Source organism: Kockovaella imperatae (genome assembly GCF_002102565.1).
Source record: "Kockovaella imperatae strain NRRL Y-17943 chromosome Unknown BD324scaffold_1, whole genome shotgun sequence".
Lineage (NCBI taxonomy): Eukaryota > Fungi > Basidiomycota > Tremellomycetes > Tremellales > Cuniculitremaceae > Kockovaella > Kockovaella imperatae.
The window spans coordinates 1917585-1933170 of record NW_019028941.1 but is presented as its reverse complement, the minus strand read 5'-3'; the positions used below and the strand labels follow the sequence as shown (position 1 = coordinate 1933170).

Here is a 15586-nt window from a genome sequence, read left to right as displayed (position 1 = left end):
CGTTTAAATATTTTTTTTCCAGAATCCAACTGCACCGATACCATTTGACGTCCTCCCTTAACGACCACTATGCGCTCTGCATCCATTCAAAGCATCCTCGAGGCGACGCCTCAACTTCGCTATGTCGTACTTCGCGCCAAATCATCCTCCTACCCCTCTTCCTTCCGGCACTTCTCCTCGACCTCCTCCGTGCTAGTCAGACGTCCGATGGAGAAATATCCAATGGAGAAGCCGATCATCGACGATTGGGGCAATCCCGTCACGGTGAAGAAGGCCGTTCCGATCGAGACAGGGGAGGAACGGGCCTTAAATAAGCTGTGGGACATGGATGAGCCTGAACCTATAGAAGTGCAGAAGCCCTCACGTCGAGACATGACAAACGATGGCCTTGAAGAACGTCGAAGAGAGCTTTTACGCAATTTGGCGGAGACTAGGAGACCGAGCTGGACAGAAAAGTACGGCGCGCACGACGGCTTCGGGCTCCAAAACAAGAGACGATATGCTCACGGACCGGATGGAGAGCTCGTACAGTGGGATGCTGCAGGAGAAAAATGGCGTGACGCGACCGGGTACCACAGTCATGTTCGTGTACGGTCTTCGCCCATTTTTCCACGACTACCGGGGTCCGCGCCGACGAGACAGTCCAAAGTCCCGCTGGACATGTTCAGAGGCCGTCCAGGCTCCGCATGGCATCGTGCGAACATCGATCGTGCTTTGGGCAATCAACCATTCCAAGAGGTCACTCCTAATATTGAACATCCCCTCGACGCCATCAAGTTGAACCTCGATGCTTGGGACCGGGAATACAGGGCTGCAGCCGATGCAGGTATCTTTGTCAAAAGGCAAGACGCCAAGGCGATCAGAAAACGTTTCAAAGCCCTGGCAAGACGGCAGTGGGAAGACGCACAGAGCAAAGGTCGGGAGCAGGCAGTCGACACGGAGCAAATGTCCCCATGGGAAGAGGACGAGGAGATTACCGTGGAGAATGTTGAAGAAATATCGGCTCTGCCTCCGAGCGAGAGAGCCAAGCTTGATCCACGAGCTTCGGACATGATGAAGTCTAGTACAACTGCAGAGACACCTAGAAACAGTTGGGCAGCCTCGCCTACTACCAGCATTTCCGACGAGTTGGATCGCCAATCAGAGGAGCTAGCACCACCTCCTCAAGCAAGGACAATTCCACATGAATCACGTGGGCCATCTCCAGCTCCCCGCCAACTCCCCGCCTTCGATATACAGGAGCGGAGAACCGGATCGCGGACATTTGGGCTCAGAAGCTTCTCCACGTTGCCCACTGTCTCCGCGTTTATGGCCACTGTTGCCTTGCCCTCTTCCGTCGGCTTCCGACAGTATCATTCAAAACAAGACTTGAAAGAAGGAGAATGGATTGAAGATACCGCTCTCAAGCGTCGACCTCCGCCAAGAGATCCTCGAGTTTTTGAGAGCAGGAGAGCCAAGCTGGAGGCATATCAACAACAGGTGGCGGCTACCTTTGTACCGAACAGAAGGCGTAACTACGACGAGTTGGCCGAGAGTCCTGTTGGTGAAAAGCCAAAAGGTGAGGACTTTCAGTCGATGTTCCTTCTGACAAGTCAGAAAAGAGACCCTGGATACCGACCAAAAAGCTCACATTCTCTGCCATGGAGGGTCTTCGAGCTCTCCATAAAGCTGATCCCGCAACCTTTACTCCACAAGCCCTTTCAGAGAAATTTGGCATCTCACGAGAAGCCACTCATCGCATTTTGAGGAGCAACTGGAGGGAGAAAAAGCTTGCAGCCAAGCGATCCATGACAGACACGTCCCTTCAGGGTACCAAATGGGCCAAGAAGCCGTCCACAGCGACAGTGATTGATCGAGTGTACGCTCAACGTGCAGAAACCCTCGCCCAACCTGAACAGGACCCCGAGCAATAGCATGCATCACAGAGTTTATATGGCAGGTGCGAGTCGGTCAAACTGCCAATCAGCAGCCATTCAGTCGATTCACTCACTTTGACCCATTCGTCAATGGCAGATGCCTGCCCAGCGACCTCTCTCGCTTCGACCCAGACCCACAACTGTGATAGTCAGCAGATATATTTGAGCGACTCACTTTGACCATCGCCCATAGATTGCCCTTTGGCGCCATTGAGATGGCCTCGCGGGTACCCATTTGCCTTCCGAGTTGCCTGAGAATAGGTAGGGCAGATTTGAACAGGTCCATATTGGGGTCCAGCTGTCTACCGATCCCCTCGAGGAGCAGGATGGAGATGACTGTGTTGACAAAATCACCCTCGAGCTTGACGTGATGTTGCCGAACGGCAGTAAGAACGTCGGTGAGAATGTCCGATATCTTGATCTTGGCCAGTGAGAATGTCTTGGATTTGACACTCAGGACCAAGTGTTGCATCTTGAGTGCGAACGTTTCCTCATCCACCACATATTCTGGCGTCCGGCACCGCTCGACCATGAGTTTGCCAGCTTTGTAGCCATCGAATTCCGCTACGGCTTGGAAGAGCTCGAGAAAGTTCCGGCGATTCACCGAGTCCAGCGAAGTGACGAGCCCGGCGTCGATGAAGACGAGCTGCGGCTCGTACCCTCGTCGAGCCAGGTCCTCTAAACGGCTATGCCACTCGTCAGAGTCATGCGCGATGGCCGCAAGTGAGTCAACGAGTTCGTCGTCGGACAGCGAATGGTGAGGTACCGCTTCTGGTGGAGGGGAGGAAGACAAGCGTGAGAGGAGAGGGCTGATGTAGTCTCTTGTGGTCGGCTTGTAGAATCGGACCATGATGTTTCCCCTGGGCATGTCAGTTGAGTCGGACAGCGCACTCACGGGTGCAGATCGCCATGCGTGAAATTGTCAAGCAGGAGCATTTCCTGCAGATCAGCGGAGGAAAATCCACCCTGCACTCACCAAGAAAGCATCGAGTCCGATATTCGCAATCATATCATCATAGTCTCCACCACCGTTTCGCAAAAAGTACTTCAGTGGCAGGGCATCCTCATATTCCTCCATCAAGACTTCACGACTCTCCTCTCGCGTATCTCCATTGGCAGCTCTGCCCAGTTTGATAGGCCTCGGAAACGTGACTCGACGGCCTCGCCGTCTAAAGTTGGTATTGAACCGTTCAAGATTGGTCGCCTCTACTCGGAGATCCAGCTGAGACCTCATCATTTCGCCAAATACGGCCACTTCTTCTGGTAGAGAGATCCACTCCATGCCTGGGATAGCGTTGATCATGTTGGCAAAGAGCGACATGATGGTGATATCACGGTTGATCGTCTTACGCACACGGGGATGCAACACCTTGATAGCAACCGAGGTTGACAAAGCTTCCTGGTCGTCTGGCTTGACACCGAGTATCTCGGGCTTGAGACGTGCTTTGTAGACTTGAGCGATGGCCCCACACCCAATTGGCTTCGTGTCAAACTCCTCAAAGATGTCGTCAAAATCTAGTTCAAAGGCCTTTTGGATAACCCTTCTTGTGTGGTGTATGGAATGCGCTTCACCGTTCGAGTGCAGCTTGGACATTTTGTCGCACAGGGTTGCAGGGAACAAGTCGGCACGGGAGGCGGCCCATTGGCCGAGCTTGATGAATGAGGGGCCGGCACGTTCCATTTGCTTGACGAGGAATCCGTACCACCACACTGCTCCCCAATTCTCTTCCTCTTCACTGATCGGCTTGCCATTCCGACGCCGCTTTTCTGTCCGACCAACGAGGATCATCGGCGCAGTCAGAATGACTGGACCGAAGAGTGCGAGCAGGTGGCAGAATCGGAAGAATGTAAAGATGGGTTCGAAGACGTAAATTCGGATGATTTCAAAGGGTGAAGAGCGAGGCTCTGCAGGACTTTTTGTGGCGATGTCTTCAGCAGATTCATCTGACGATGGTGAGGCCAGCATATCCTCCTCTTGCGAGTCTGCCCTGGCAGGCCGGCGATAGTGAATGAAGGCCACTGCGCCGAGTCCGAGTAAGACGATCACACCGTATCGCCGCGGCCCAGTGTGCTCAGCATGCTCTGCATGTTCATTCCCTCCTTGACCTCTTGAATTGCCGAAAAGCGCATCACCTCCAGAACTTGAAGAACCAGTCGATGCCAATGTCGACAACGATCGACTAGCCGCCTGCTTGAGCTTTTGTAGACTCGCTTGGAATGGTATTGGGTTGGGGGTCGGCGGAGGCACCATACGGACTGCTTCGGCGCGATCCTTGATGCCCTGCCACACTTCCTGCCGTAAAACATCGCCTCTGACACGGTCTAGCTCGTATTCCAGAGTGACCAGGTGCCGCCTCGCCGGTGAGGGAGCCAACGTGTTCATCTTCCTGACGAGGTCATTGATCTGCTTGATGTTTTCAGCGTGAAACTTGTGTTCGCGGGCTTCCCATGCTTCGTCACGGGACGGCATGACATGATAAGGGGGTAAAGGATGCAAGGAATGGGTAGAGATGACGGATCTGATGACATGGTTGGCGTAGGTGGTCAAAAGGGTTTGTCGGAATGCGTTGAGGGCTTGGTCCAGATTATTCTGTAGCTCTATCCAGGGAGGTAAGGCACCTTGCTTTTTGATGATTCGATTCCTGACCCGGTCAGTCACAGCGTATCGTTATCGCCTACATCATCAACTCTCCCAGTTCTAGATGAGGATTTCCTGCGTTGGGATCCCTAGGTATCGGTTTGCCACGACCTTGCGTGACATTGAAGAATCCAGCCTCTGTACATCAGATCATCTCACGATCGTGACCCACCCTTTGCACGCTGTATACGATCCTCAACGAGTCCTGCCCAGGCTCTGAGACCACTGGCGTTGCCACGCCCAGCGCCCAAGACACTACTTCCTCGAAGCTGCCGATTACCCTCGAACGTCTCGGCATCCTCGTCAATGTCGAGCTGATAATCCAGCGCTTTTTCCCTGGCACTTTCCATCCTGCCTACTAGGCGACTCCTTTTTCGATTCTCCCTAACCCTTGCCCGAGTCTTCGCATCGGCGCCTTGGGGTAGTTGAAGTTCGAGAATATTGGCGAGAGCATCAGCATCGGCGCGTTTACGGGTAAATGTCCCATATTTGACCTTTGGAGAATCGTCTGCAACTTGTGAATCACCGGTATACGTCGAATGCCAAGGTCGGTGAAGATGCGGGGGTATTGTCGTCCGATGCGGAGTCGTCGATTCAGCGGTATCAGATGGCACTGGTGCGGTCACAAAGGCCCCCTGTTTCGGTTTGAGGTCGATTTCTTTCATCCATCGTTTGATCTTGTCCTCTGATGCTGTGCTCTTGATCCCTTCCCCGGTTCTCAAGGGCTTGTGAGCATCTACGAGCATGCGCAGGACGGCATCGCTTTGAGACTCATCGCCCGTCCATATAGGTCCCTGGGAATGTACAAGGTGATCCCGGGAGGAAGATGGGCGGCTGGTACCCTCTTCTTCTTCCAGTGCTTGAGCCAAGAGCCTGGCAGCCCCAGTGAGATGGGGATTGTCCGATGCGAGTGTATGAGGTGTTGATGTGTCATCGGACGGGTCGGGGTGCTGCCCGCTGGCCGATCCGGCTGGATCTGAAGTCTTTGGCGCAGGTCTCTGCAGGTAGCGGCTGGTGTGCAGCCACCGATGAGCCTGTTGGACAGCTCTACGTCTGGCTGGCTGGACCATCCTGTCTACTCAGGCGCTGCGAATGACACAAGAAAGTAGTGAACAATGACGAAATGCGTGAAATCGGATAAGCGGATTGTCGATCTCTCCATTCGGCAGATATCACAGACTGGGGGACTCGTTCACCGGCGTGACCGAAGCGGTCCCAATTGACAATCTCGATTGATACAAGCATGACATGTAAGTGCGACACATACGTACACGATTATACAATAAAGCATACAACGCGTCTTACAACGCCATCCAGATTCTCAATCCCTCCTCGCTTTGCGCTTTCTTGATGGTCTCGTCATCTCTAGAGTCGCTGATCGTCTTGGGAATCATCTTTCTAAGCAAATTCAGAGCAGCCAAATCTCGTCGACACATTGGACATGAAGATGTATTAGGGGTGTGTAGCCAGGTCTGCGCTTATCAGCTCAATTCGCGCCGAGCAACATACGTCTAGACACTTGTGGTGGTACATGTGATGACAGGGCGTGATGCCTATGAGCGTCTGACTTTCGTACTGAAAAGGGTCAGCCCTAGAACGAGAGCGCCGAACTCACCTCATCATGACAGATCGAACAATACTCGTCCTTCTCCAATCCCGGACGAGATCCGATGTTCCCATACTGGATCTTCTCCACCACGTCTTCCGCAGTCTTGCGTCGGATATCCATCGGCCATCTGCCCACGCCGCGCGTAACTGCCCTCGCCAAGTGCATCTTTTCGTCATCTGTCATCTCCGGTTTGAATTGCACGCCGCGGATACTCAGAGGCGAGAAGAGAGAGCCCATCAGACCGTGAGCGTGAATGGCGTGCGCGCGGTCATCTTCGGAATCAGAGGCCCATCGTTGTGATCCCATATGTCGGAGCGGAGCACCGGTAAGCCACGAATTGCTTCCTCGAGTGTCTGAGAAAGCTGTTGCATCGGTGGTTGTACCCGACGCAGACCCCAACCGGGGACCATGTGTGCTCAGTAGATCGAATGCTGGCCGCGAGGCGATGTTCCAAGCGTGATCAAACTCGGCACTCCGAGAAGCGCTAGAGCTCAGACCAACAGCCTCAGTATCTGGCCCCTGCCAGCCCAGGATCCCATGATAGAAATCACGCCAATTTGAATGAGGGTTGAGCGGTACCCAACCGTCAGGCGGGGTCTGCACTTCGCTTCGTTGCTCCGGTCGTTCGAATGCCCGAGGGAGTCGCATTCGACGTCGGTAAACATCTTCAGCCGTGGCAGGAAAGGGAATGGCGGGGCCTCGAGGATGGTAAATATCGTGTAGACCGGTGGTGAACGTGTCTATAGGGAGCGTCGGAAGGTTTCGCATCTCTCCCCAATGTGCCGAGTCATTTCGCATTTCTCCCCAGTGAGGGTCAGAGGAACCTCCTGGTTGCTCATAAGCCCGTCGGGAATACGGACTCGATGCATCGCGACGATCCGACGTTGGCGACCTCGGACGATTGGCGACCCGGCGAGCCAACGCTTCTTGGACATTCTGATTCCATCGACCGATGTCATGCGCAGAAGACTCCGCAGTATCCGAGGTGGGATCGGGGGATGGGGCGGGATTCATCAGAGAGGGTGCTCCGAATAGAAGATTATAGGGCAAAGGTCCGGGATGACCGGGGACATCTCCGGGCAGAGTCCGGAGAGCATCCAATCTGGCCATTCTTTCTCTGAGCATTCGGTGGCGGAAGGCGGTTCCGATGCTTGTCGATCTAGTCATGGCCGGAGGTTGAGATGAGACGTTGGATTCTTGCTGTCTGCGCTCGGGCGAGAACTCTAAGACTCCCACATCGTCCTGCCAATGTCTACTGCGTCGAGGTGGAGGGACGGTAGAGGGAGGAACCGGATCATCAGACGGACCCATCGAAGCGTGAGGAAGACCATGAGGCCTCGAAAGGTTGGGTCGACGCTCGAGCCCAGACTGCGGCGGAACTGACACCGCTGATCCTGGTGCCGATGGGATACGCCTGTTGGACGAGACCTGCCGAGGGGAGATCAACGTAGGGGCGGACACTGGTTCTACGTCCTCGCCCTCGGTCGACATGCTCGACATGGTCGTGAAAGAGCGGCGATGGGACTGAGCGGGACGTCCGGGAGGGTCTAACAAGCCAAGAATTTGCACCGTACCGCGTGCCAGTTGATCAAGGTGCTCGAATCCATCGGCAGGTGAGCTCCGTGTCACCGGCGCAGCCAGACCTTGCTGCGATATCCGACGCCTGAGTCTCTCTGGAGCCGCGTCCGATGTATGGTTTGTTGGACGCTCGTCTGACGCTGGACTAGACCGGCGGGTAATCGGGCGACTAGTCTCGCTCACTGTACCCAACAAGTCGGCGGTGTGTGGAAAGGGCTTGATCACCCGCGAAGGAGATATCGACGTACTGCCGTCCATGACTCCTGAGCTAGACGTCGAAGGACTAGGATTGTGAGGTGAAGTGAAAGGTGGCAAAGAGTGAGACAGTGGTCGGATCTCGGGATCTGATCGGCGAAAAGAGACGGGTGGTCTAGACGACGACGAAGAAGCAGATGACGATGATGGCGGTGGCGAGGTCATTGGCACGCCAAAGGTTGACGCCGAGTCGTAAATGAGGAAAGGAGCTGTTGACATGATGATGAGGGATGATAGAAGTGAGACTGAATAGATGAAAGCCGAGGCTTGTCAGCATTAGATAAAATGCTATGATTGTCAAACACCGGACGAGACCTTTTGTGGTGGAGGGACAGGGGACCGAGGGGGGAAATCAAGGGGGTTTAGGGTGACAAAGGCGGTGAAAGGCAAGGCAGGAGTCATAAGAAGCCAGCGAAGCGACGAAAGGGTAGATATCGCAGATGAATCCGAAGGATCAACGTCGAACTGAAGAGAACGGACGAGTGATAAGGACTGCTGCCTGCGTAGACTAGCTCTACCGAATTAGACCGAGCATCATCCGTGGAGGGCAAAGGTGAGTAAAGGCTGATGACTCACAGCGAACCCGAGATGTCTTGTACGTATTCAAGTAGATGCCGCCGGGCCCTATGTACAAGGAATCATGTTTGGAACGATTGCTGGTTGAGAATGATTGAACGAAACGACGTTGTATGATGATACCTTGGCAGAGGGAGAGAGAGTGTGGTGTGAGATTTAAAGAATACTGCTGCTGGCGGATTTTAAGAGGTCCAAGGGGATTCAAACATATCCGGAGTCTTGGGAGGAGGATTGATACGGACGAGTCTGCTCAGCGCCGATAGAAAGCAGAACGACTGTCTGTCTATACGGCCGTCGAGCACCACAGGGCACAATGTTCATATGCATGTACATACCTCTCTTAATGCATGCATCGAAGCTGACCTGATTCATAAGTCCGGCAATAAGGACACAGGCCGAACCTCGGGCACGGCGCCGCATGACTCACAACCCAGTGCAATCGCCTGGCCATGCAAAATTATCATGCAAAAGTCATTGTCTATGGGTACATGAAGAGGGAGTACATAAGGTCTCTCACAGAAACGAATCATCTCGTCCGGGGGATCTAGGCGATATAATCATTGATCCGATCCTTGGCATCTTGTGCTATGCACTCGGCGATCCAAGTCAAATTCCTCACTTCTTGCTCTTTTAGCTTGACAAAGCTGTAAAAGACACCAAACTGGAACTGCTGGAGGAAGGAGTGCTTGTTAAGCTCGACGTCGTGCTTGAAAAACTCGTCCTCCAAGCTGGACCCTTCATCGCCAGTGCCGTTGGCCGCACCGCCATTCTGGTTAGAAGCCGCTCCAGATTTGTCGAAGAAAGCCCGATATTCTGAAATATGGTCGACCGCAGCCACTACGGATTCAATATCCTCTGCTCGAGCCAGCGCATTGTTTCCCTCCGGATACAGTCGACCGATCGTTGGAAATAGTCTCGCACGTTGATCTTTCGACAACTCGGTACCGAACGAGTTGATGGTGATGTTGAGGGTCCGACGATCGGCTTCAAACGCCAAGATACGTGACATGACCTCCGATGTAGGGGCGGGAAGGGTTTGACAGAACTTGTGAAAGTCTTCCAGATACGCCTTGTATAGGGAATTACGAATGATCTCGATGTTGAGATCGTCGAGATCTTGCGCAGAGAGGCAGTCTTTAAAGTAGGGGGCTTGCAAGTCAGCACCGAGAACCTGCTCATTGCTCACCTAACGGAGTCTCGACCAGGACACTGTGATACAGTTCTTCCACGTTGGTGGCCACACACAACGCGGGCATGGTGTCGAAGACGCCAAGAGGGTGACAACGATCGAGCAATTCATGGGTATCTCTCTCGTGCAGCGTTCCAAGAGTAAGCAGGACTACATTGTCAATCATGTAGGCGTAGGTAATGTAGTCCATGAAGGTAGCCAGGGGCTCTGTCGCATTGGTCCTGATAAAGTTGAACTCTGAAACGAGCTTTTCCGTCGCCTTGTCCGCGATCGTAGCGGTGGAGAGGGGCAGAGGTTCATTGGCGAGAAAGTTGCCATAATCGGTGGAGGAGAGTTGAAGACGGAAGTCTGAAGCCGTCAGCATGAGGCTTGTGTGAATCTGGCCCTACCTTCAAGATTCTCGCATTGAGTGAGGTTATGGTAGTTGGACTGATTGAGCAAAGCCCCTTTATAGCCTCTGACAATGCCCTCTAGGAAGCCGTTTGAAACCTGAGAGCAGTCAGCGACTGGTCACTACAGGCAGGATATGCTGGCTCACATTGAACGCGAGTGCCTCCATCTTCACTTCACGCGCTGGTAATGTTGTACAGATGACTGATAGAGCAGTAGCGATCAAAGGCTAGAGAGGAATCCGCTCAAGCGTAAATTTATCCGAGCCACCATTAAGCAATCACGCGGACCGGGCGGATGGACATGTCAACAATTTCATGTCCAACACGCATCGATAGAATACCATGGCCAAGCGTCATGTCAGATCCAAGGATACAAGACAGCTGGGCACCCTCCGATCGGTATGACGAGCGACCAAGCACGTCATATCGGCAGCCCTCGCCACCAGTCCCGCGAGACGACCGGTCACGAGGGGAGGCACGTACATCTCGTGGGGACCGGTGAGATGATCTGGCTTTGAGCAGGAGCTGAGACGCGCAGCTACACAGATGATCCGGAGCCTGGGCAAATCACTGATTTCACAACATGGGGCGAGAGACAGCGACAAGCGAACGCCGCCCGCCCTGGTCTGCCCCAGAAGCCTCCTCCTTCGTATCGCGATCCTCGACCCAGATCACCGTCGCCGCCTCTAAGACCCAGTGACCGAGAGAGATCAAGGAGAACTCCTCCTATATCTCACGGCAGACGATCGCCAAATCCGTCGTACAATCGCTCCCGAGATGTTAGGTCGAGATCACCTCCTTCGCGCCACGATGACAGGCGCGAAGACAAGGGGAAAGGCAAGGCGACCTCGTCTTTCGATGCCATGAGCAAATTCACATTGTGGGTCCTCAGCGACTGAAGTTAATGCTCACCCGCAGGACCATGCAGTCGACGCTCTTGTCGACAACTGCACACTTTCTTGCCCGTGAGAGAGCTTCTCGACTTGAGTCTTTCCCCAGTGTCAGCGCCAATCATCCATCTCTGGTGGACGCTCGAGAAAAGCTGGTTGAAGCCGAAGATCAATTGTGGTCTCAGAAGGTCCAACTACAGCAAGCCTTTGCCGAACTCCTGAGGCAGACGGCCGAGAAGGGTGCTGCCACACTAGATCTTGATGAAATAAGAGCAAGGCTGGAGAGACTAGAGAATCGCCAGGGTCAACCGCTGCCGCCGCCCGTCAGCGCTCCACCTGATCCGCCACCGACGCCCGCTGGTCCGACGCAGGATGTAGAAATGGGTGATGCGTCTGAGCGCAGGGCTAGTGCGCCAGTCAAGCTCAAAGATGCGGTCAAGGACATTATGAAGCGACTCTCAGCGGTGGAGTCTGCAAAATTGGACATGGACGAGAAGTGCCAGGACCTTGAAGAATTGATCTGGTCCCAAGCAGAGGAACGGGTCGAAGAAAGGATGAGCTGGGGTCGTCTGGAGCGCTCTCGAATTTCTCAGCGGAAAAGGAGACGACCAGAGTCTGACGCGGAGGAGCAGGCAACTCCAGTAGTGGAGGGATCTCAGGTGACAGCTGAGGAACCACCCGTGTCATTGGCGGCGAAGCTTCCGTCAACGATTGGAGCGAGTAACGAGCTCGACACGAACACCGTGACGCGAATCGCCCAGCTGGAAGTTCAAGTCAAGGCGTTGATGGAAACGGTGGTGTTACTCAAGCAGGGGAACCCTGCACGAGATAGAGCGATCGTCCAGGCTGCGATTCAAGGGATGCGGGCGGAATACACGGATACGGTCAGGAAGGTAAATTTTCTCATTGTCATCGTACATTAACATTCTCAGGAACTCCAAAAGGTCGCTCAGAGCTATGAGAAGCGTAACGCCGTACCGGTAAAGGCCAATGCTCCAGGACAGGCAAATGGTTATGCCAATGGATCCTTACAAGGGGGTCTACCGCCAGCCGGTTTGACGAGCCCACTGCAGATCCCGCAAGGCTCGCCTCAACCGCCGCAGAATGCGTTGCTAAATACAGGCAACTTTCAGCCATCGTTCGGACAAGCTATTCAGAACGTACATCCCGCTACCAACACCACTAGCAGCCTATCTCCCCACCTCTCTCCTGTGATGCCTCCCACTTCTGTACCAATACAATACCCCACCATCAATCCTTATGGTCCTTCGGGACAGTCAAACGGTACAGTGGGACAGAGTCTGATAGAGCGTCGCCTATCGAATGCGGATAGGGCAGCAGCGTTCGCCACCCAGCATCAACTCGATCAAGCTCGAGACTTGGCTCGAAACACCACACATGGTGCGAATCAGCCGACCCTCACCAACCCATCCGGTGCCAATGCCCTGTATAGAACCTTGACTCAGACGCCTCAAGGCACGTGGACATTGAACACAAGCACGCCTGGCGAGGTCTCTGGCGGTACATGGACTCCGCAGCAGCCACCCCGATAGTAGGGAATGTGCCACATTACATGTATCCCATTTGTTGTATCCAAAAAGTGCCACATGTATGGTCGGAAGTTGACGAAATTCCGAAATATAACGCCGAAAGTTGTCAATGTCAATTCGAGGTTTTTCAGGTTTCGTACCTGTAGCTATTGCTTTCAGACGACGTCGAGGTGGTATAAAATGGTGAGTATGAAGGTCGATTTGTCGGGATGGAGTGAGCATGAAGGAGCAAGATTGATGGATGGATGGGCGGTCAAAGCTCCGAGGAGCGAGACTCAGTCGGAGGAATGATGGAAGTGGATGATTGAGGAGCATTATTTGATAGGTACATCTGCTGACGGATGGCCCTGCTCAGGCTCCCACCAAGAAAGAGAGAAAGGTGAGAGATCATATACCTTGGCTTGGTGCTGATAGACCTAGACCCGTTCCGCGCTCCACGATGTTGTAACTCGAGAGTACACCGTGCACCTGCACAAGCGAGTTCACGGTACCGCTTTCAAGAGGAGTGAGCGTCGATGATCAGGATTTCTGAGAGGAGAAGATGCTAATGGATGCGAAAAGGGGCACCCAAGGCTATCAAGGCCATCACTGAGTTTGCTCAAAAATCCATGGGAGTCAAGGATGTTCGAATCTCCCCAGGTCTCAACCAAGCCATCTGGTCCCGTGGTATCAAGTCTCCTCCCCGTCGAGTTCGAGTCAGACTCGACAGGAAGAGAAACGATGACGAGGGTGCGAAAGAGAAGCTTTACGTTTTGGCTAGCGTAGTCGAGGGCGTGACCAACTTCAAGGTGGGTCTTCATGAGTGCAGAATCATGCTAACCTGTCTAGGGTCTCGAGACTGTCGTCGTCGAGGCTGAGGAGTAGAGGGATTTCGACTTGTACGACTTGTACAACCAGTGACATGCTATTGGTTTGCATTCAAAACGCGACAAGACTTTTGACTGTGGATGTTACCTCCCGAGTTGTCAGACTCCCCCCTCCGCGCCGAATTTGCTCTCCCTCAGATCCATCGAACAATATCCCATCCAAGCTTGGCGGCAACTCGAGACATCCAAGAGGCTTCTGTGTGATGCCCAAGATTCTTGTGTCCGTGCCTGTGTCCATGGCCAGCGTGCTTGTGCTCATGATCATGGTGTTTGTGTCCATGACCGTGTTGATGGCCGTGACCGTGCTTTCTGTTCTTTGGTTGGACGAGGTGGAATTCAGTCTGCTGACCAAAGACCCATTCGAATCGGTCGGTCTCTTCACACCAATAAACATCCTCTTCGAGCTCAAACTGTTAGGCGTCAGCTGCTTCCTTTTTTTCCACACTTGCATTCTGCTCCCGTCTCCATTCGGGAATGTAATTGACGCCAGCGAGCTCGACACTTGTCCAATAATCCTTGAGCACCTTGTTCTCGCCGCCCCCGGGTATAGCTAGTCTTGAGCAAAAATACATCACACTCTCACTCACAAGTCTGCCAATCGGCCATTCCGATGACTGCTCCAGCGCCTAAGGATTTAGCTTTGGACCAAGAGAGTTGCTCACTATGCCCATAATCTCCGATGGGATGTGAGTAGATCCTGCCGTGTTCGTTCAACTTGGCCTTGGTCATATCGCCTCGGATCGCCCAAAATACTTGATCGCCGGTCAACCCAGGTCTCATTTCCAATCTGTTAAAGTCTTGCATTTTGTTGGCAATGGCTAATCCATCCTGTAAAGACTGAGGCGGGGCAGTCTCGTTCGAACGAAGAATGTAGCCCAGGTGTTGAGTATCGGTATTCATTCCCATGGCGTAGATTCCAATATCGACATGCAGCATATCTGACGTGAGCTTAGTCATAGTCATGGTGATGACCCACCTCCTTCTCGCATCGCTGGGTGGTCCTCAACGGCCGGCTCATCTGGGGACCGATGAATCTCAACAGACGGATGGAACCACGTTCGGCTTCCAAGCTGGAGAGAGTGAGCTTTTGCTTTTGAAGGTACAAGGACGCACCTTCCAGACCATGGTCTCTCTGAACCACCACATGAGGTCTTCGGCAGTAGTCTTGCCAATTTCAATGACACGCTCCGAGAATCCTTCCTGGATCATTGCCCAGACATTCTCCTGCAGCAATCTGTACATTTCCAACTGCTCCTTCCCGCCAGCTCGTGTAGCAATGACCTCGACACCAATGTCTCTGCAAGGCGTGACACGATCAGCCCACTTGCCAAGCTTTGACATGAGCTTGTGGCCTTCGCCAGTGTGCTGAGAATCAGTAAGAGCGTTGTGTATCGAGTCCTCACCAGACCGTCCGAGAAAGCCATATCCTCGTCGACCTGATGGGTCAGTGATACCACGCCCAAGCGACTCACATTGATGGCAATCTTCTTCGGATTGACCTGCTCCAAGGTATCAAGAAGACCATCCCACAAGTCATCCTTCAGCGAAACGAAGTGGAAAGGACTCGTGACATTTGGGTTCGTGTGGAACATCCACATGGTCCTCCTTCGGCCCCAAAACTGAGTTGTGGAGGAGACAAGCGCTCGGAATGCTGTGTCTTCGGCATATTCTCTCATCGTCAAGATCCAAGCATCATAGCCACTGCTGGTATGAGCGGCTGTTGCGCTAAAACCAGCTCACTGTCTTTCCAAGATCTCAGGGATTCTATCATATCGCATTTGGACCCATTTGTTCTCCAAAGCATCCTGCTCTCTGAGAGGTGGCAGAGGGCGATACTGAGCCACGGGCTGTTTAGCAGCGCAGCTTGCGATCAGTGCGCAGATAGTAAGCCACCCTGTGATTGAGACCATGTTGCTCCTGTGCAGTTCGATACCAACTTCGAGATATGATATCCCTGATCCGAAATCCCCCCTCCCTTCCCATTCGGCAATATCCGATATCTACAACCCACGTGGATCTAAGTTATCAAAGTGGAAAACTTTCCGATCCGTCGGCTCATGTGAGCGATCGCCGGTGAGTCATAATCAGAACGGAAACCGGAGTTTTGATGCAAACTGCTTGAAGTGT

The 15586-nt window shown here is 53.3% G+C and overlaps 7 protein-coding genes across 7 annotated transcripts; 3 read left to right on the top strand and 4 right to left on the bottom strand.

Annotated features, from left to right (window-relative positions):
- The first annotated feature begins 41 nt into the window (after nt 1-41).
- BD324DRAFT_613888 (hypothetical protein) lies at nt 42-1933 on the top strand. Its single transcript, XM_022014547.1, has 2 exons — nt 42-1558; nt 1597-1933. Exons 1-2 carry the CDS (start codon nt 70-72, stop codon nt 1911-1913), a joined length of 1806 nt encoding a protein of 601 aa, XP_021874949.1. The 5' UTR covers nt 42-69; the 3' UTR covers nt 1914-1933.
- BD324DRAFT_678631 (ABC1 family-domain-containing protein) lies at nt 1929-5743 on the bottom strand (the record flags this gene model as incomplete). Its single annotated transcript, XM_022019006.1, has 7 exons — nt 4727-5743; nt 4596-4692; nt 2893-4558; nt 2812-2855; nt 2092-2776; nt 1991-2056; nt 1929-1955 (listed from the first exon to the last, which is right to left on the bottom strand). Exons 1-7 carry the CDS (start codon nt 5622-5624, stop codon nt 1929-1931), a joined length of 3483 nt encoding a protein of 1160 aa, XP_021874948.1. The 5' UTR covers nt 5625-5743.
- BD324DRAFT_53740 (hypothetical protein) lies at nt 5722-8659 on the bottom strand. The gene is made up of 4 exons (XM_022013008.1): nt 8573-8659; nt 6170-8241; nt 6064-6129; nt 5722-6026 (listed from the first exon to the last, which is right to left on the bottom strand). The coding sequence occupies exons 2-4, from the start codon at nt 8213-8215 to the stop codon at nt 5856-5858; spliced, it is 2283 nt and encodes a 760-aa protein (XP_021874947.1). The 5' UTR covers nt 8216-8241; nt 8573-8659; the 3' UTR covers nt 5722-5855.
- Nucleotides 8660-9019: 360 nt separating this feature from the next.
- On the bottom strand, nt 9020-10386 carry BD324DRAFT_613874 (vacuolar ATP synthase subunit D). Its single transcript, XM_022014546.1, has 4 exons — nt 10300-10386; nt 10151-10250; nt 9759-10109; nt 9020-9721 (listed from the first exon to the last, which is right to left on the bottom strand). The coding sequence occupies exons 1-4, from the start codon at nt 10318-10320 to the stop codon at nt 9117-9119; spliced, it is 1077 nt and encodes a 358-aa protein (XP_021874946.1). The 5' UTR covers nt 10321-10386; the 3' UTR covers nt 9020-9116.
- A 90-nt stretch (nt 10387-10476) lies between these two features.
- BD324DRAFT_613872 (hypothetical protein) lies at nt 10477-12692 on the top strand. Its single transcript, XM_022014545.1, has 4 exons — nt 10477-10651; nt 10692-11033; nt 11072-11936; nt 11976-12692. The coding sequence occupies exons 1-4, from the start codon at nt 10509-10511 to the stop codon at nt 12594-12596; spliced, it is 1971 nt and encodes a 656-aa protein (XP_021874945.1). The 5' UTR covers nt 10477-10508; the 3' UTR covers nt 12597-12692.
- A 39-nt stretch (nt 12693-12731) lies between these two features.
- Nucleotides 12732-13517, top strand: BD324DRAFT_613870 (ribosomal protein L31e-domain-containing protein). Its single transcript, XM_022014544.1, has 5 exons — nt 12732-12776; nt 12949-12972; nt 13014-13098; nt 13155-13381; nt 13422-13517. Exons 1-5 carry the CDS (start codon nt 12774-12776, stop codon nt 13455-13457), a joined length of 375 nt encoding a protein of 124 aa, XP_021874944.1. The 5' UTR covers nt 12732-12773; the 3' UTR covers nt 13458-13517.
- Nucleotides 13495-15506, bottom strand: BD324DRAFT_613868 (hypothetical protein). The gene is made up of 9 exons (XM_022014543.1): nt 15200-15506; nt 14932-15160; nt 14863-14895; nt 14573-14824; nt 14436-14529; nt 14122-14397; nt 14047-14085; nt 13909-14009; nt 13495-13869 (listed from the first exon to the last, which is right to left on the bottom strand). The coding sequence occupies exons 1-9, from the start codon at nt 15367-15369 to the stop codon at nt 13594-13596; spliced, it is 1470 nt and encodes a 489-aa protein (XP_021874943.1). The 5' UTR covers nt 15370-15506; the 3' UTR covers nt 13495-13593.
- Between the last annotated feature and the right edge of the window lie 80 nt (nt 15507-15586).